This window comes from Metopolophium dirhodum, chromosome 2 (genome assembly GCF_019925205.1).
Source record: "Metopolophium dirhodum isolate CAU chromosome 2, ASM1992520v1, whole genome shotgun sequence".
Taxonomy (NCBI): Eukaryota; Metazoa; Arthropoda; class Insecta; order Hemiptera; family Aphididae; genus Metopolophium; species Metopolophium dirhodum.
This window is the reverse complement of record NC_083561.1, coordinates 18,007,350-18,020,596: the sequence shown is the minus strand read 5'-3', so window position 1 is coordinate 18,020,596 and position 13,247 is coordinate 18,007,350. Positions and strand designations below refer to the sequence as shown.

The following is a 13,247-nucleotide window of genomic DNA, read 5'->3' as shown; positions in this document are numbered from 1 at the left end:
CAGTGACTAACGATGACACGGCAGCACGGCATAATATATAGTCGTGGACCCAGTTTCAATAGAGCCTTTAATACGCAGATTATTCTCCCCGCCCCCTCCATCCACCAAGTGATAACGTTATGAGTTATGATTGAAACTGTAGTTTTTCACTCAATCGGCGACCGTCGTCCAAATTTGCTGAAATGATAATATTTCCATCGAAATAACTATTTATAGGTTTTAGATCTTGTGCTTTCGATGGTAATCAAACAAAGACAAACAAAGAAAACGATATAATATATTCTCCATAACTTTCATGACTTCTAGGCTTTTGTGATTATGCGAGCAGTATATTATTATCAGGAAGAAAATCTACCTACGGTATATCACGGACCCCACGTGATGCATAAGTAAACTCTAAAGTATCAAAAATTGCAAAAATTGGTCCACCGAAACCGCGGTTTGAACTTGATACATTCTGTACTAAAATACACGGAATTTTCGCATTAATAATAATAATAATTATTATTATTATTATTAAAACTAAATAAGACCTTAAACCACTAACAAATAATAATAATAATACTGGGGGACGGAGTGGCTGAGTGGATTAAGGCGTCGGTTGCAACGCACACCGGCGTCGGTTCGAACCTGGCAGCGGGTGGCACTTTTCTTCGGGCAAGTCACGGTGTCCAGAGAGAAGTGCCGCCATCCTCCACCCGGTCATGGCAGATACCTACAAGTGCCCACTAAAAAATCTGTCAAACCAAAACACACGTGTTTACTAACCTACAATTCCTCCCCTACAAACAAAAACAAACAGCTAATGGCCATAGTTGTCATAGCAGTCATAGCAGACATAAAAATCAGATTATAAAAAATCCGGTTTAGCTTGTAACATATATGTTTCAGGTTGTCCTTGTGAAGAATTTAATATTGGAGTAGAATAGTTTGATAAGTAAACATTATTACAATAAATAATAGAGCTTCGAATATTGTGATATGAACGGATGTTGCCTACGAGAATTAAAACGTGTTTATGTTTATTAAGGAACTCCAGAAAATATGTGCTATTATTATCTCACCAATACTTTTATCCTTAAATAAAATACTACAAAAATGTATAAAAAAATTAATTCTTCGTCAAGAATTTTGAGACAAGTATTTAAATAAGTGATTTTGGTTTAAAAACTTGACGGTTTAATACAAAATATTCAGATTACTCACATGGCGATTACAAATGCTAACTTTAATTAATAAGAACTGTGAAATTGATTTATACGTTTTATATTAGCTATATAAACTATACTTAACACGGATAGTATTTTAATTTTATGTGTTGTTAATTGATGCCATATTGTTTGGGATCCATAGGTAGCTACATTTGTAGTTAAATTACACAGTGTAATGTAAATAGGTTCACGAAGTAAGATGAGTGCCAAATATTACAGAAAACGTGTTCGTATAATGTATTTTTCCTTTATTTTTTCTCTGCAACACTTAATATTTGTATCCCTTAAAAATTTCACTTTAAATATCGAAATAATTAATTTATCAGAGAAGTTTGAACATTCCTTCCATTAAAATAAATTGTAGTTTATACTCACTTTATAAAAAAAATAGTTAATTTAAATATAGATACATACCTAAAATTATGATATTTTTTCGTTTACAGAAAATTTGGTACCAAAGAGTTTGGCCGTTTTTGCAACACGAAATGTTAAAACCAGACGTATCAGCAGCAGTCCTACATCCAGTAATATTCTTAATACAAGAGTCCACTCTTGAGGACTACGAAACACTCATGTTACCTGCTATGAGGTACATATTAAGTTAATAACTGTTATAGTTCAGTAATATATTTAATTTTTTTTTAATTTACCTATTATTTTTAGTAAAATATTTAATGGTCCAAAACATGTTCCTGTGCAAGTGATACTATTGGAAAACTTACATGTGATATTAGAAAAGACGCCAAGAGACGACATCAGAAAAGAAGTACTTCCTTTATTGTACACAGCATTTGACTTTTCAGACATAGAAGTACAGGTAAGTTGTAATTATTGTGGTTATTTTAATAACCCTGGTTGTTACTTAAATTAATACATAGGATGTTTAATATTATTATTTAAACACTATTTCAATAAACGCTTAGCCAACTAATTAGGTATTCAAAAACAAATTTAATTTATTATAATGTTATGGTATAGCTAACGGTAAAAATAAAATTATTTTAACCCATGCGGTTATTTGTTTATGTATTAATTGTTTATACTGAGAGGTTTTTGTTTCACTAACACATAAATACTAATTGTTACCATAAATTAAGTACTGAATAAACTAACTAAACGCTTCACGTAACATAAAAGGGGTTTGTTTTATTTAGAACCACGTTGAAAAGATTTATCATTAAGTTACAATAAATATTATTTTCACAAAATCGCAAAATAAAATTACATTAGTATACAAATTTAAAAATATATTTTGAGATTTGTTGAACATAAATTATTATTTTATATTACTAATTAATCTATTAAATCTATTTAAAACTGAATTTAGGCAATAATTTTTTAAGAAACATCTTATTTACGTAGGTATTTAAAGTTTAACATTTAAATCTATTTAAATAATTCTAATTTTATACGTATTATTATCATTATCATGTAAATTTTTCTTTCAAAAACAGTTATTATAATGAAAATAAGACTATGAAATGTTAATAATAAATCAAACATGACTTTTATGTATATAAATTTACATAATACTATAAAGGTATATTTTAAATTTTGAATGTTATAGTTTTTAAATACCTAAGTCGTAAAAATGTATTATCACACGAAATATTTAACAAATTTTTGTTTTATACGATTTGAGCAAAATTAATTGAACCTGCTCAATCATTATGAAAAAGATAAATAAGATTAAATAATTTAGCCTAATTTTACAAAATATATTTGAAATAGCTTATTTAAAAAAAAAACATTTTAACTAAGATATTTTAGTCAGACTTATTATAAAGAACAACAAATAATAATATTATTACTTACTTACCTAATTTGTTATTCTAATCATTTATTATTTTTTCCGATTTTTAATTTTAATAAAATGAATGCTGAGTTGTTTAAACACACGAAGAATAATAATTTAAAATTGAAACTAGAAGTAATTGCATTTGGAATTTTTAGGGTCCACGTATTGACAATATCATACAATATCATTTTAGATATAATAACACATTTTGAAAATCTAATTTCAACATTAAAAATTCAATTCTTATACTGTATGGAATGATCGAGTTGGAAAAATAAAAAAAGGGACTCCCATACTTGAAAAAAAATTGGAGTCCCTTACAATGGTTCAACTCGACCTATACCCGTGGGGGTTTTGACACCTCCCCCCCACACTAACCATCCATCTTCAACAATCAATATTCACCAAGATACTGTTAAAGAAAATCGAAGCAGTATATTACTGCCCCAAACAGTGATAACAAAAATTAAAATTAAAAAAAAACACACATCATTGTAAAATCAATACATTCAGAATCTAAAATGTAAAACGAAAAATGTCACTAATTAAAAATTATTTTACTACCTAAATAGGTACTTTGTTTTGTTTTCTAAACTTTTTTTATACTATTCTATAGATGTGGTATAATGTTCAAACTATTTAGGTATACGATTTGTCGACTTTTATTCGCACACCAGATAAGCTTGCATCATAATAATCATCATGCCAGCTTTTGGCAACCAGTCTCTGGTTTAAACATTTTTTTTTCCAATATTTGTATCATAAAATAAAAACCAACATAGTTAGTCGTTTATTGATAATATTATCTATCCAAGTATAACAAAGTTCAAATACAGAAATTTAATTAGCGCATGAGATGACAATTCTGTTGGATACCTACTCTCTCTCCCCCTCCCGTCAACTCGAAACTTACTAATGGAAAGCATGGCCAACAAGGCACATGTGCATGTATTGCGTTCTAGCTCAAAGCAATTTTTAGAAAATAATACCTGGCTTCATTTTGTACGCGATTCGCCGTTCTAGACAAAGCCCGCCTACAATTTTAATATTCATTGATAATTCAAAAGAATTTGATTAAATTAAAACATTTTTCTCATAGTCTAATATTTCAAAATATTTCAAAATGAATATCACAAAACCGGTAGGTATAGTGGAACCTAAGTGACTATAAGACGTATCTAGTTTTAAAATAATGAAAAACTAAATGTGTATTATTGCATTGAATATTTTATGACAATTTAAAATTATTCGATTTTTGAATTGAACACAAACATATTACTATAATATTTTTCACTTGTTTAGAAACCACCACACCCTAACAAGCTTTATCAAACCGAATTAAATTAAACGAGAAATGTATTAATTCAAAATGCAACTTTAAATACCAGTTAATTAAGAAGCACGTGGATAGGAAAACTAATTGAGTTTGCATTGTTTATAACGCTATTATATACGAATAATATTAATGTATTGAAGATACACGGTTGGTTTTAATTGAAATACATAATATTTTTAAATTCTAAATAATAATAAAAAAAAATTTACTTAAATGCATCTTAAATCTATTATAATTATAGTATATTATTAAACGCTGATTTCGTACAAGGATAGCACACATTTTGATTGAAATGTTCTAGGCCAAAAAGGATAACTTGATTATGTTTACCATGATATGGGTACCAAATTATACTTAGGGCAATATTTATTTCTACATTAAAACTAATTTAAAGTGGAATATGTTAAATATCAATTTCAATGTTAGTTTAGTGTACGTGCTGTGTAGTTCAATACTTCGATAAACCTATTTATGATCACTTAAAAGGAAAATTTAATAAATTCTGTTCACTGTTGTTTGTTTGATAAACACTTTGCTGGTCAAAAAATATGTCGGTGTCAAATTATCAAAGAACAACACTTTGGGTTACGCATCAAGTTACATATAAAAAATATTCAGTTTTTTTTTAAACTGAAATTGGAGTCAACGTATAATTCCAGGATTAAAAAATACATGTTTTTATTAATACCAACCCGAGATTAAGAAATTATTTTTAATTACATTGTATTTGTGATTATAGTCGTTTTTTGTGAGAGATGGTACAAGAGACGATAGTGATTAGCGGGTGATTATAATAATAATAATATGGTATTTCAAAACCATTCAAAATGAATTAGTTCGCTTATGGTTATTAAAGAGAGAACATGATGGTATAAATAACTGAAAAATAATGACTTGTCTTCATCCACTATCGTGCATTGTTTGTAAATGCAGATCAGGTTTAATCAAATCTGTGGCATAAAATAGTATGCGATAAATATATATTAATTATAACTCGTCCCAAGAAGGATTTTAATCCTAAATTGGTAGTTGGGATCACGTTTCATACAATACAAAAACAACCAATAACATGTTTTATTAGTACCTATGCCTACATTAAATAATTAATTATTCTTTATCCATCGTAATATTATCTTATCCGAATAACATATTATTATAACGTACACAAAACACTCTCCTCCACCAATTAAAAAGTTCCTAAACAACTTTCTAGACACCGTTCATACTTCAGACAGTGCAGGTATATGGAAATCGATACTTACAATTAAATACGCGAAATACCTACCTATATTGTCGTTTTCACATATTTAAATTATTGAAACAAAAACCCATTGAATTAATGTGGGTATAAATAATATTATAATATTACAAATACCAAAATAATGCTTAGAATCATTATAGTTTGTAAATTTTTAATCATTTTGGTTCGCACATTATGGCATACCCAAACGGGTATCGTTGTTATGACGAATTATTGTATGCAGAGGTTTAATAACACTTCATAAAACGTCTTGCCTCTTGCCCAATTCCTCATTTTGAATTCTTTCGCATTGTAAATGCATACAAACGGGAAGATTCTTTAGAATGTGTATAATATATGGTTACAGAACGGTTCATTTATGTGTTATTTTGTCGGGGATATGTTTTACCAGAGCAGCATAGAGTGAGTAGGTACATCCGGCGTACCTACGTCTGGGGTATTTGCATTCCCCTTTTTTGCCGATTAATGAATTCGTATGAATTGACAAATACTTGAATAGTTTGAATGACTAAATTGAATTCGTTGTGTTTAGAATCAAAGTTTAATTAATTGGTATTTTAAATAATTTTAGTTATGTATAAAACAACACGAACGCCGTTTGATTAAATACACACCTAAGGTAATAAAATAGAATAACTTTAAGGAATTTTTACATTGCTGAGATTTATTATTTAATTAAACATTAAGGATATTTCAATGAGTAGTTCATTTTGAAGTGGTCAGCAGATCGAGACGAGTTCCTAATATCTGGTCTCGGTATTCTGTCTGGCTTTTCATTATTTTTTCTTTGTTGTTGAACTCATTCAGTTGTGAGAAATTTTAATAATTCTTAATAATTGTAGGTATTCTGTTTAGCATAGTTTAGTGTTGACTATAATAATATTATAAATAATTTGTGTTCTAATAACTAATATTACATTCAGATTTCAGACTAATATATTTTTACAATATAAGAAAGATAATGTAAAAATAAACAAAGAAAAGTACTTAAAATTCGATAAAATTGATTAATTATTATTAAAAAAAAACATTTATCATTTTAATTATAGAGGGACGGAGTGGCCGAGCGGTCTAAGGCGTCGGTTGCGACGCAGCCGGCGCCGGTTCGATTCCTTGGTCACGGGCGGCATTTTTCTTCGGGCAAGACATGGTGTCCGGAGAGTAAGTGTCGCTATCCCCCACCCGGGCATGGTAGATACCTATGGGTGCCCAATCAAAAATTCTGTCAAACACAAACACTCACGTATAAAAACCCACCACTTCAAAACCCTACCACCACCACAATACAACCCTACTAACCAGCTAATAGCCATAGATGCCGGGCTTAAGAATCAATAAAAAAAAAAAAAAATATTAACAATATAATATGTATATTGTATATTATGTTTTTGTGGAATATTAATTTAGATATATTTTAATATTGATTTCATTGTTAATATATTTATCATAATTTATTATAGATAATATTAATTTGTATTTAATTGTTTGTTTTATTTGTATCCATTATTAACAATATTATATAGGTATACGTTTTTTTTTTTTAGAAGAATATACTATATTATGTGTAACCACATCTTTTTTATCAACTAAGCACAAAAACTTGGCTTATCATTCAAAAAAAAGGTGAAACAAAAAATTTCACTAATTAAAAAATATTAAATAACCCAAATAGGTACTTTTTTTTTATAGAAGCTATTTTATATAAAATGTAAGCTATTCCATGTCCGTGAAGTTGGCACCCTGAATTTGACGACAGATTTGAAAAGTGAGCCAATATATGTGTTGCAAACCCATAATTTTGTTTCTGGATTTAAAAAATTTGTTATATTAACGAACAAATAAAAAAAATATTGATTATCGAATTCTCTAACCAAATTAACCAGTTTAAAATTATTTAAAATACATTTTTAGAATATTTGCACATTTTTTAATCTATCAGATAAAGTTCGAGGGGGGCAACTACGTCTAACATAATTCATATCATAATGTAAATATTTTAATTATAATAATAATATATACATATAATGAAAATACATCGAACTATGACTAAATATATTTTTCACTTTAAATTGATATCAATTGATGGAAAAAAAATAACCAGCATTTTATTAGTAAATTCTACAAAGTAAAAATATTTACCAGTTCAATCAATAAATGAAAAAAAAACATTGTTTCCTCCGACGCACAAATACAAAATAATGCATTTTCATGACTGATACATACATTGTTTTTTTTTTTTTATATAAAACCTATGTTTTTTAGTTATTTTATACATATCAAATATAAGAATATTGATCAAACAAATTGAATTTAAAAATTAAAAAAATTATAATAATCTAATGTTAGTTCAGGAATACGTTTTAATTGCGTTAAATAATAATTAAGTATTAAATATATCTTTGATGATATTACTCTAAGACCAAATACTCGTAATATTATATTATTGAAGACGTTGATAATTGTTAAAGCACGGTTCGACTTTTTATTGTCAAATTCGATATAAATGTCAAATAATACGTTCTATCTAGAGCAGTTATTATCGCTGTCAACAAAAAAACTGAAAGTATCGTAATGATCGTGTCAACCCATGTAACCGATAAATGTAAAAAGCCATATTATAGGTTCCAAAACGATTTTATAAAATGGATAAACGATGTTACAAATGGTGCAACTAACAATACGCGTGACATTGCACGAAATAACTAACACTATTAAAAACACTGTCAATTAAACTTCACCAATTAACAGGAATTATTATTTCCACTTAAGCCAATGTTCTATTATCTATGTATTGTCTATATTTGTGCATTTTAATAAGCAAAAAAAAAAAAATGGAAAACCCACGGCTTTAGAGTAGGTTTTGAGTGTCCGCCATCCATTGAGTATAATAAATAGGTCACTGTCATTGAAAGTGTTAAATCGTAATTCAACGGTATTATACCATTGCAAATAAAATTCTGAAAAAAAAACGGTTTGTCAGGCAGTATTTCAAAGGATATTATATAATTTATTTTTTTATTAACAAAATAATATTATCGTGTGCTGAACATATTTTCGCATAACGCATACTGTATCGTAATTAGGGTCCGGATTTAAATTCCCTAAAAACTTTCCAAAAATGCTCTAAAAAATAGAAAAAAATGCATTTTAACCAAAATACTGTCCTTAAAAAATAACCCAAAAATTGTTTTAACAATTCTTCAGCAGATTAAAATAAGAACTTAACGAAATAAATGCGATTACGGTGAAACTCCAACTCACCAAATAGTTGTTACTGGTTTGAGTCCCGGATGCACAACAGCCGTTAATCGCACTTGAAATGATAAACGGTCGAAACGAAATTTCTTGAATTACCAATTAAAGTTAATTATCTAATGTATAAATATAAAATGCACTACAAATTAATTATAAATTACCTAAATATTATAAAAAAAAAATGCAAAATAAAAGTTTTACTTTTCAATCATCAGAATATGTATCAAACGGAGTTTGAACTTGAAAAGCATTGCCCGAGGCTCCCCAAAAAATGTTGCATTTTCCATTCAACTTCAGGCCCAATATAATATACGATAGTAATATATTATTGTTATATTATTGTTATGTTACTGTTTGAATACCTAGTACCATTATATAGTTTTATATTCTAATAGCAACATTTTATAAAGTCCATTCGACAAATGTACTTACTTAATTTATGAACTGGCTCAAATAGTGCTGCTCAAATGCTAAAGTGCCTACTTCCTGGGTTAAAATGTATAATATTATAGCGAATAGATATTGTACCTAATAATTGTTTAAGATTTTTGCATAACTCACTAAATAGTCCACCAGCCTACACTAAAAAAAATGTTACGTAGCTCAAAAAAATGCAATTTATTAAATAAATATATTATGTATAGAAGCTATCTATTATTTAAAGCTTCTACAAATTTCCGTGAAAACTCGTTTAAAAATCAGATTACTATAATGCAAGTAATGAATGTATCTTTAACACGAAACAAACTGCCAACTTATTATAATTCAGACTATCAAATTTCAAGAAACGTTTAAAATAGTAATTAATTTTTGCATGGTTAACCAGAAACAACATTAAATACTAAATATATATAGATATTATAGGTATATAGAATATCTAAATGTTTCATTTGTTGAATATATTATTATTATGATAATATTATCATAACATTATACCTGCGTATTAATTGTAATACGTTAACACGACGATATTACCTAAAAACAATTTAATATACTACCACTGAAATGTTAAACGTCAAAGTTGATCGTTTAGAACATTACTTAGTATAAAATTGACAAATTAATTTCATTACCTAAAATATATTTTAAATGACAAATTAAATTTTATCATCCACTCAGGTATATTATGTATATTCGGTTTTTCGTCGATTTATAGTGCTATAATATTATATTGAACCATCGGGCGACTTTTTCTATCCGAAAAATTATGATAACATACCTACAACAATAAAAAAAAATATAATAGGTAACAATAATATTATATCATTATAATAATACATTAATACCTATAATAGTAGGCACGTCACCTCCGAATCTAAAATTATTAATGACTATACTATAGGTATTATTATAATATTGTCCTTTAAGTGATTTTCAGTGGCGTTTATTTGTGTAGAGAACCGTAATATAAAGTGCTTAAACGAATCGTAGTGGCATAATATATGTATATATAATTGCCTATTTCAAATAAAACGACAAATAAGAGAAAAAAAAATACTCTTCTACGTCACCGTGATTTGGCGAACACCGTGTTTGAGCATTTGTTTGTTCAATCCACGTTTTCCAGAGCCCTGGGGGATTTTCACCAACAGCAGGGCCTCATACCCAGGCGTATCACTGTACGCTTCAATCTGTTTTCTATATAACCGACGAGGAAACCAAGCAAATACCTTTGTATTACATGAAATTATTAAATCCTCCGACCCAGCACTATAACAATGTCATAATTTCGTATAAATTATAAAATCAATTTGCCAGACTTTACGAGGACAACGACATACAATTATTATATGTATTGCGGTTGAAGAGACCTTTTGCGGCACACCCGCATGACAGTGAGCAAAATAACAATATTGACTCTGCCGAATTATATTTTTTTGACCTAAGACTTAAGAGTCACTACAAATTAGTTAAATGCGACGAAGCCAAACTTTCGTTCAGTCATAATATTGTTATTGTTGTTCGATATTCACAACTCAACCATGAGTTCTGCATAACATTTTAGGTTTAAAGTTATTCATGGCATGCATCAACGATCAGTATAAAAGAATAATACGCATTTATGCTGTGGTAGTCTTCGAAATATAATATTATATCAGACAGCCGTGAATAATTCGCGACATTATACCCGAAGTTTAAGCCGATTTAATAATACTATTACGTCTTAAGTTCAACCAACATTCACTTACAGTTATCTGTACAAATCGAGTTGACTACATAAATGTTCTTCGTTACATTAATTAACGTTCGTCTGCTCATTGATATTATTTACCTTATGCAAAACAATGTGCCAAAATACTAACCCGATTTATTGAACAAATAGTGCAGATGTTTATTTTTGTGTCGCCCGAAAAATAATACACAAACCTAATAATATACGTATTTCACATATTCATTTCTTACCGATATCGATTAGATATTACTAAGAAAAATAATTATTATCTCATAGACAAAAAGTGAAATAATTATTTTGTGTTATTTAGTCAACGACATTATACTATGTAACATAATCTACCAATATGACAAATAAAAAACCACATTCTAAATGAGACGTATTAATTGTCTTTCAAAAATATGTATTTGATAATTATATTTTTAAATAACAATTTTTAAAGAATTTAATTTCTAACATTTTATTTAGACAGTTTGGTATTTTTTAATTAAAAATTGACATGGGCTTAATTTGAACGTAACTGTTATAAAATTGTATGTTTATTACAGTGTAGGTATTTATTATGAAATAGAGGTAAAATAAATATATCCAACATGTTGTTAGGTACTATATTAAGGTACGTGGCACCTATATAAAATGTATAATATTATACCAGCTATGTATTTAGAAGTTGTATTTTTGTGATTTTGTTTTAAACGTCAAAATATATATTTTAATTGTCCATAAATTCAACAATTGAATTTTGTATCAATATTAATATAGGTATCGTCGAAAAGTCTTTTTTTGACACTTTTGATATTTATTGCATACTCTGTAAGTTGTAAACAACCTTTTGTATATTGTAACTAAAAAATAAAATAATATTTTATTATGTCCAAGAATTACTTAAATAGTACAGATGCATAATATTATTAATTGCAGAATCGTATATATTAGTTTGACTAAATAGACGCTGCTTGGTTGATATTATTTTTGTTTCCAACTTATTGACCACCAAATTATTTAATTAATACCATTACTTTTCCTATTCATATTTGCACTATCTGCTGTTCATTGATGACTTAGTAAAAAAAATATAAATAACCATATAATATAAGCTAATGTCTAATTTTTTGACTAAAATGTATTTATTTGTTCATTCCGAAATTTATTTTATTACTACGAAAATGCATAACTTCCTTTTAGAGGTAAAATAAATACGTCCAACATGTTGTTACTATGTTAAGGCACGAGGCACCTATATAATGTAATGACGTAGATAGGTATAATGTATAGTACGCAATATGTGTTTAGAACAAGTAAACATTATGACGTGATCGTCGTGACCTAAGGTAAAAAATGTATGTTCATAATAATATTATGGTGTAAGGATTTCTGCAAGAAGAACGCACACTATTTTCTTATTTATTGATGTCTCTGTGTAGAACCGATAATCATCACGTTATTACTATGCATCGGGTGATTCCAAGACAATTATTATGCATCACCACGATTTACTATTGAGAGCGTCATTGGAGAAATGCGTATTTTTCAGCAATATTACTATATTAACCACGTTATAAAGTAGGCGATAATCACATGGTATAATATAAGATATCGTAATATTACGTAACCATAATAATAATAGTTCATTATAGTATGAATTTATTGTGATGTATACAATCCGATCGAATTTAAAGTTGATAAAATGTGCATTAAATTGTGTACATAAACGGGGTCACGTGCCATAAGGTTGTAACGGTGTACCTACTGTCAAAGCACATATTTTTTTTTACCTTTAAGGCGACTGAAGGCATCGAAGATAAGCCCTGGTGGCTAATATTTCATTAATAATTTATGCATTGATGTATTATTATAGCATTATAATATAGACACAAGCTGAAGAAAAAACTTGGATACATTTCCCGCATATCATACGAAATCTGTAATGTCTAAACCTCTGTGAACACTGATACTATTATTTCGTTGTCTGGTGTTTAATACAATACCAAACGTATTTTATACTTTTCTGCAAATGCATTTGCAATAAGACTACACGCAGGTTCTAAGTAAAATAAAAACGTAGGGTTAAAGAAACTAGTCGTAAACAACTATTGGACAGTATTATATACAGGTTGTAACAGAAAGATCTAACAAATTAAATAACTTTGACTCTGATCAATATTTTTTAATTTTATATAAATTATTCAATCGTGTGCAACACGTATTATGTA

At 28.1% G+C, this 13,247-nt stretch overlaps 1 protein-coding gene across 3 annotated transcripts in view; it reads left to right on the top strand.

The window, feature by feature from the left end:
* LOC132938978 (SCY1-like protein 2) overlaps positions 1–13,247 on the top strand; it is a 215,919-nt gene that overhangs the window by 176,472 nt on the left and 26,200 nt on the right. For all 3 annotated transcript variants that reach the window (XM_061005962.1, XM_061005961.1, XM_061005960.1), the window contains exons 9-10: positions 1,655–1,800; positions 1,875–2,028. In XM_061005962.1, coding sequence (XP_060861945.1) covers positions 1,655–1,800; positions 1,875–2,028 — 300 coding nt within the window. The remainder of the gene's footprint in view (positions 1–1,654; positions 1,801–1,874; positions 2,029–13,247) is intronic.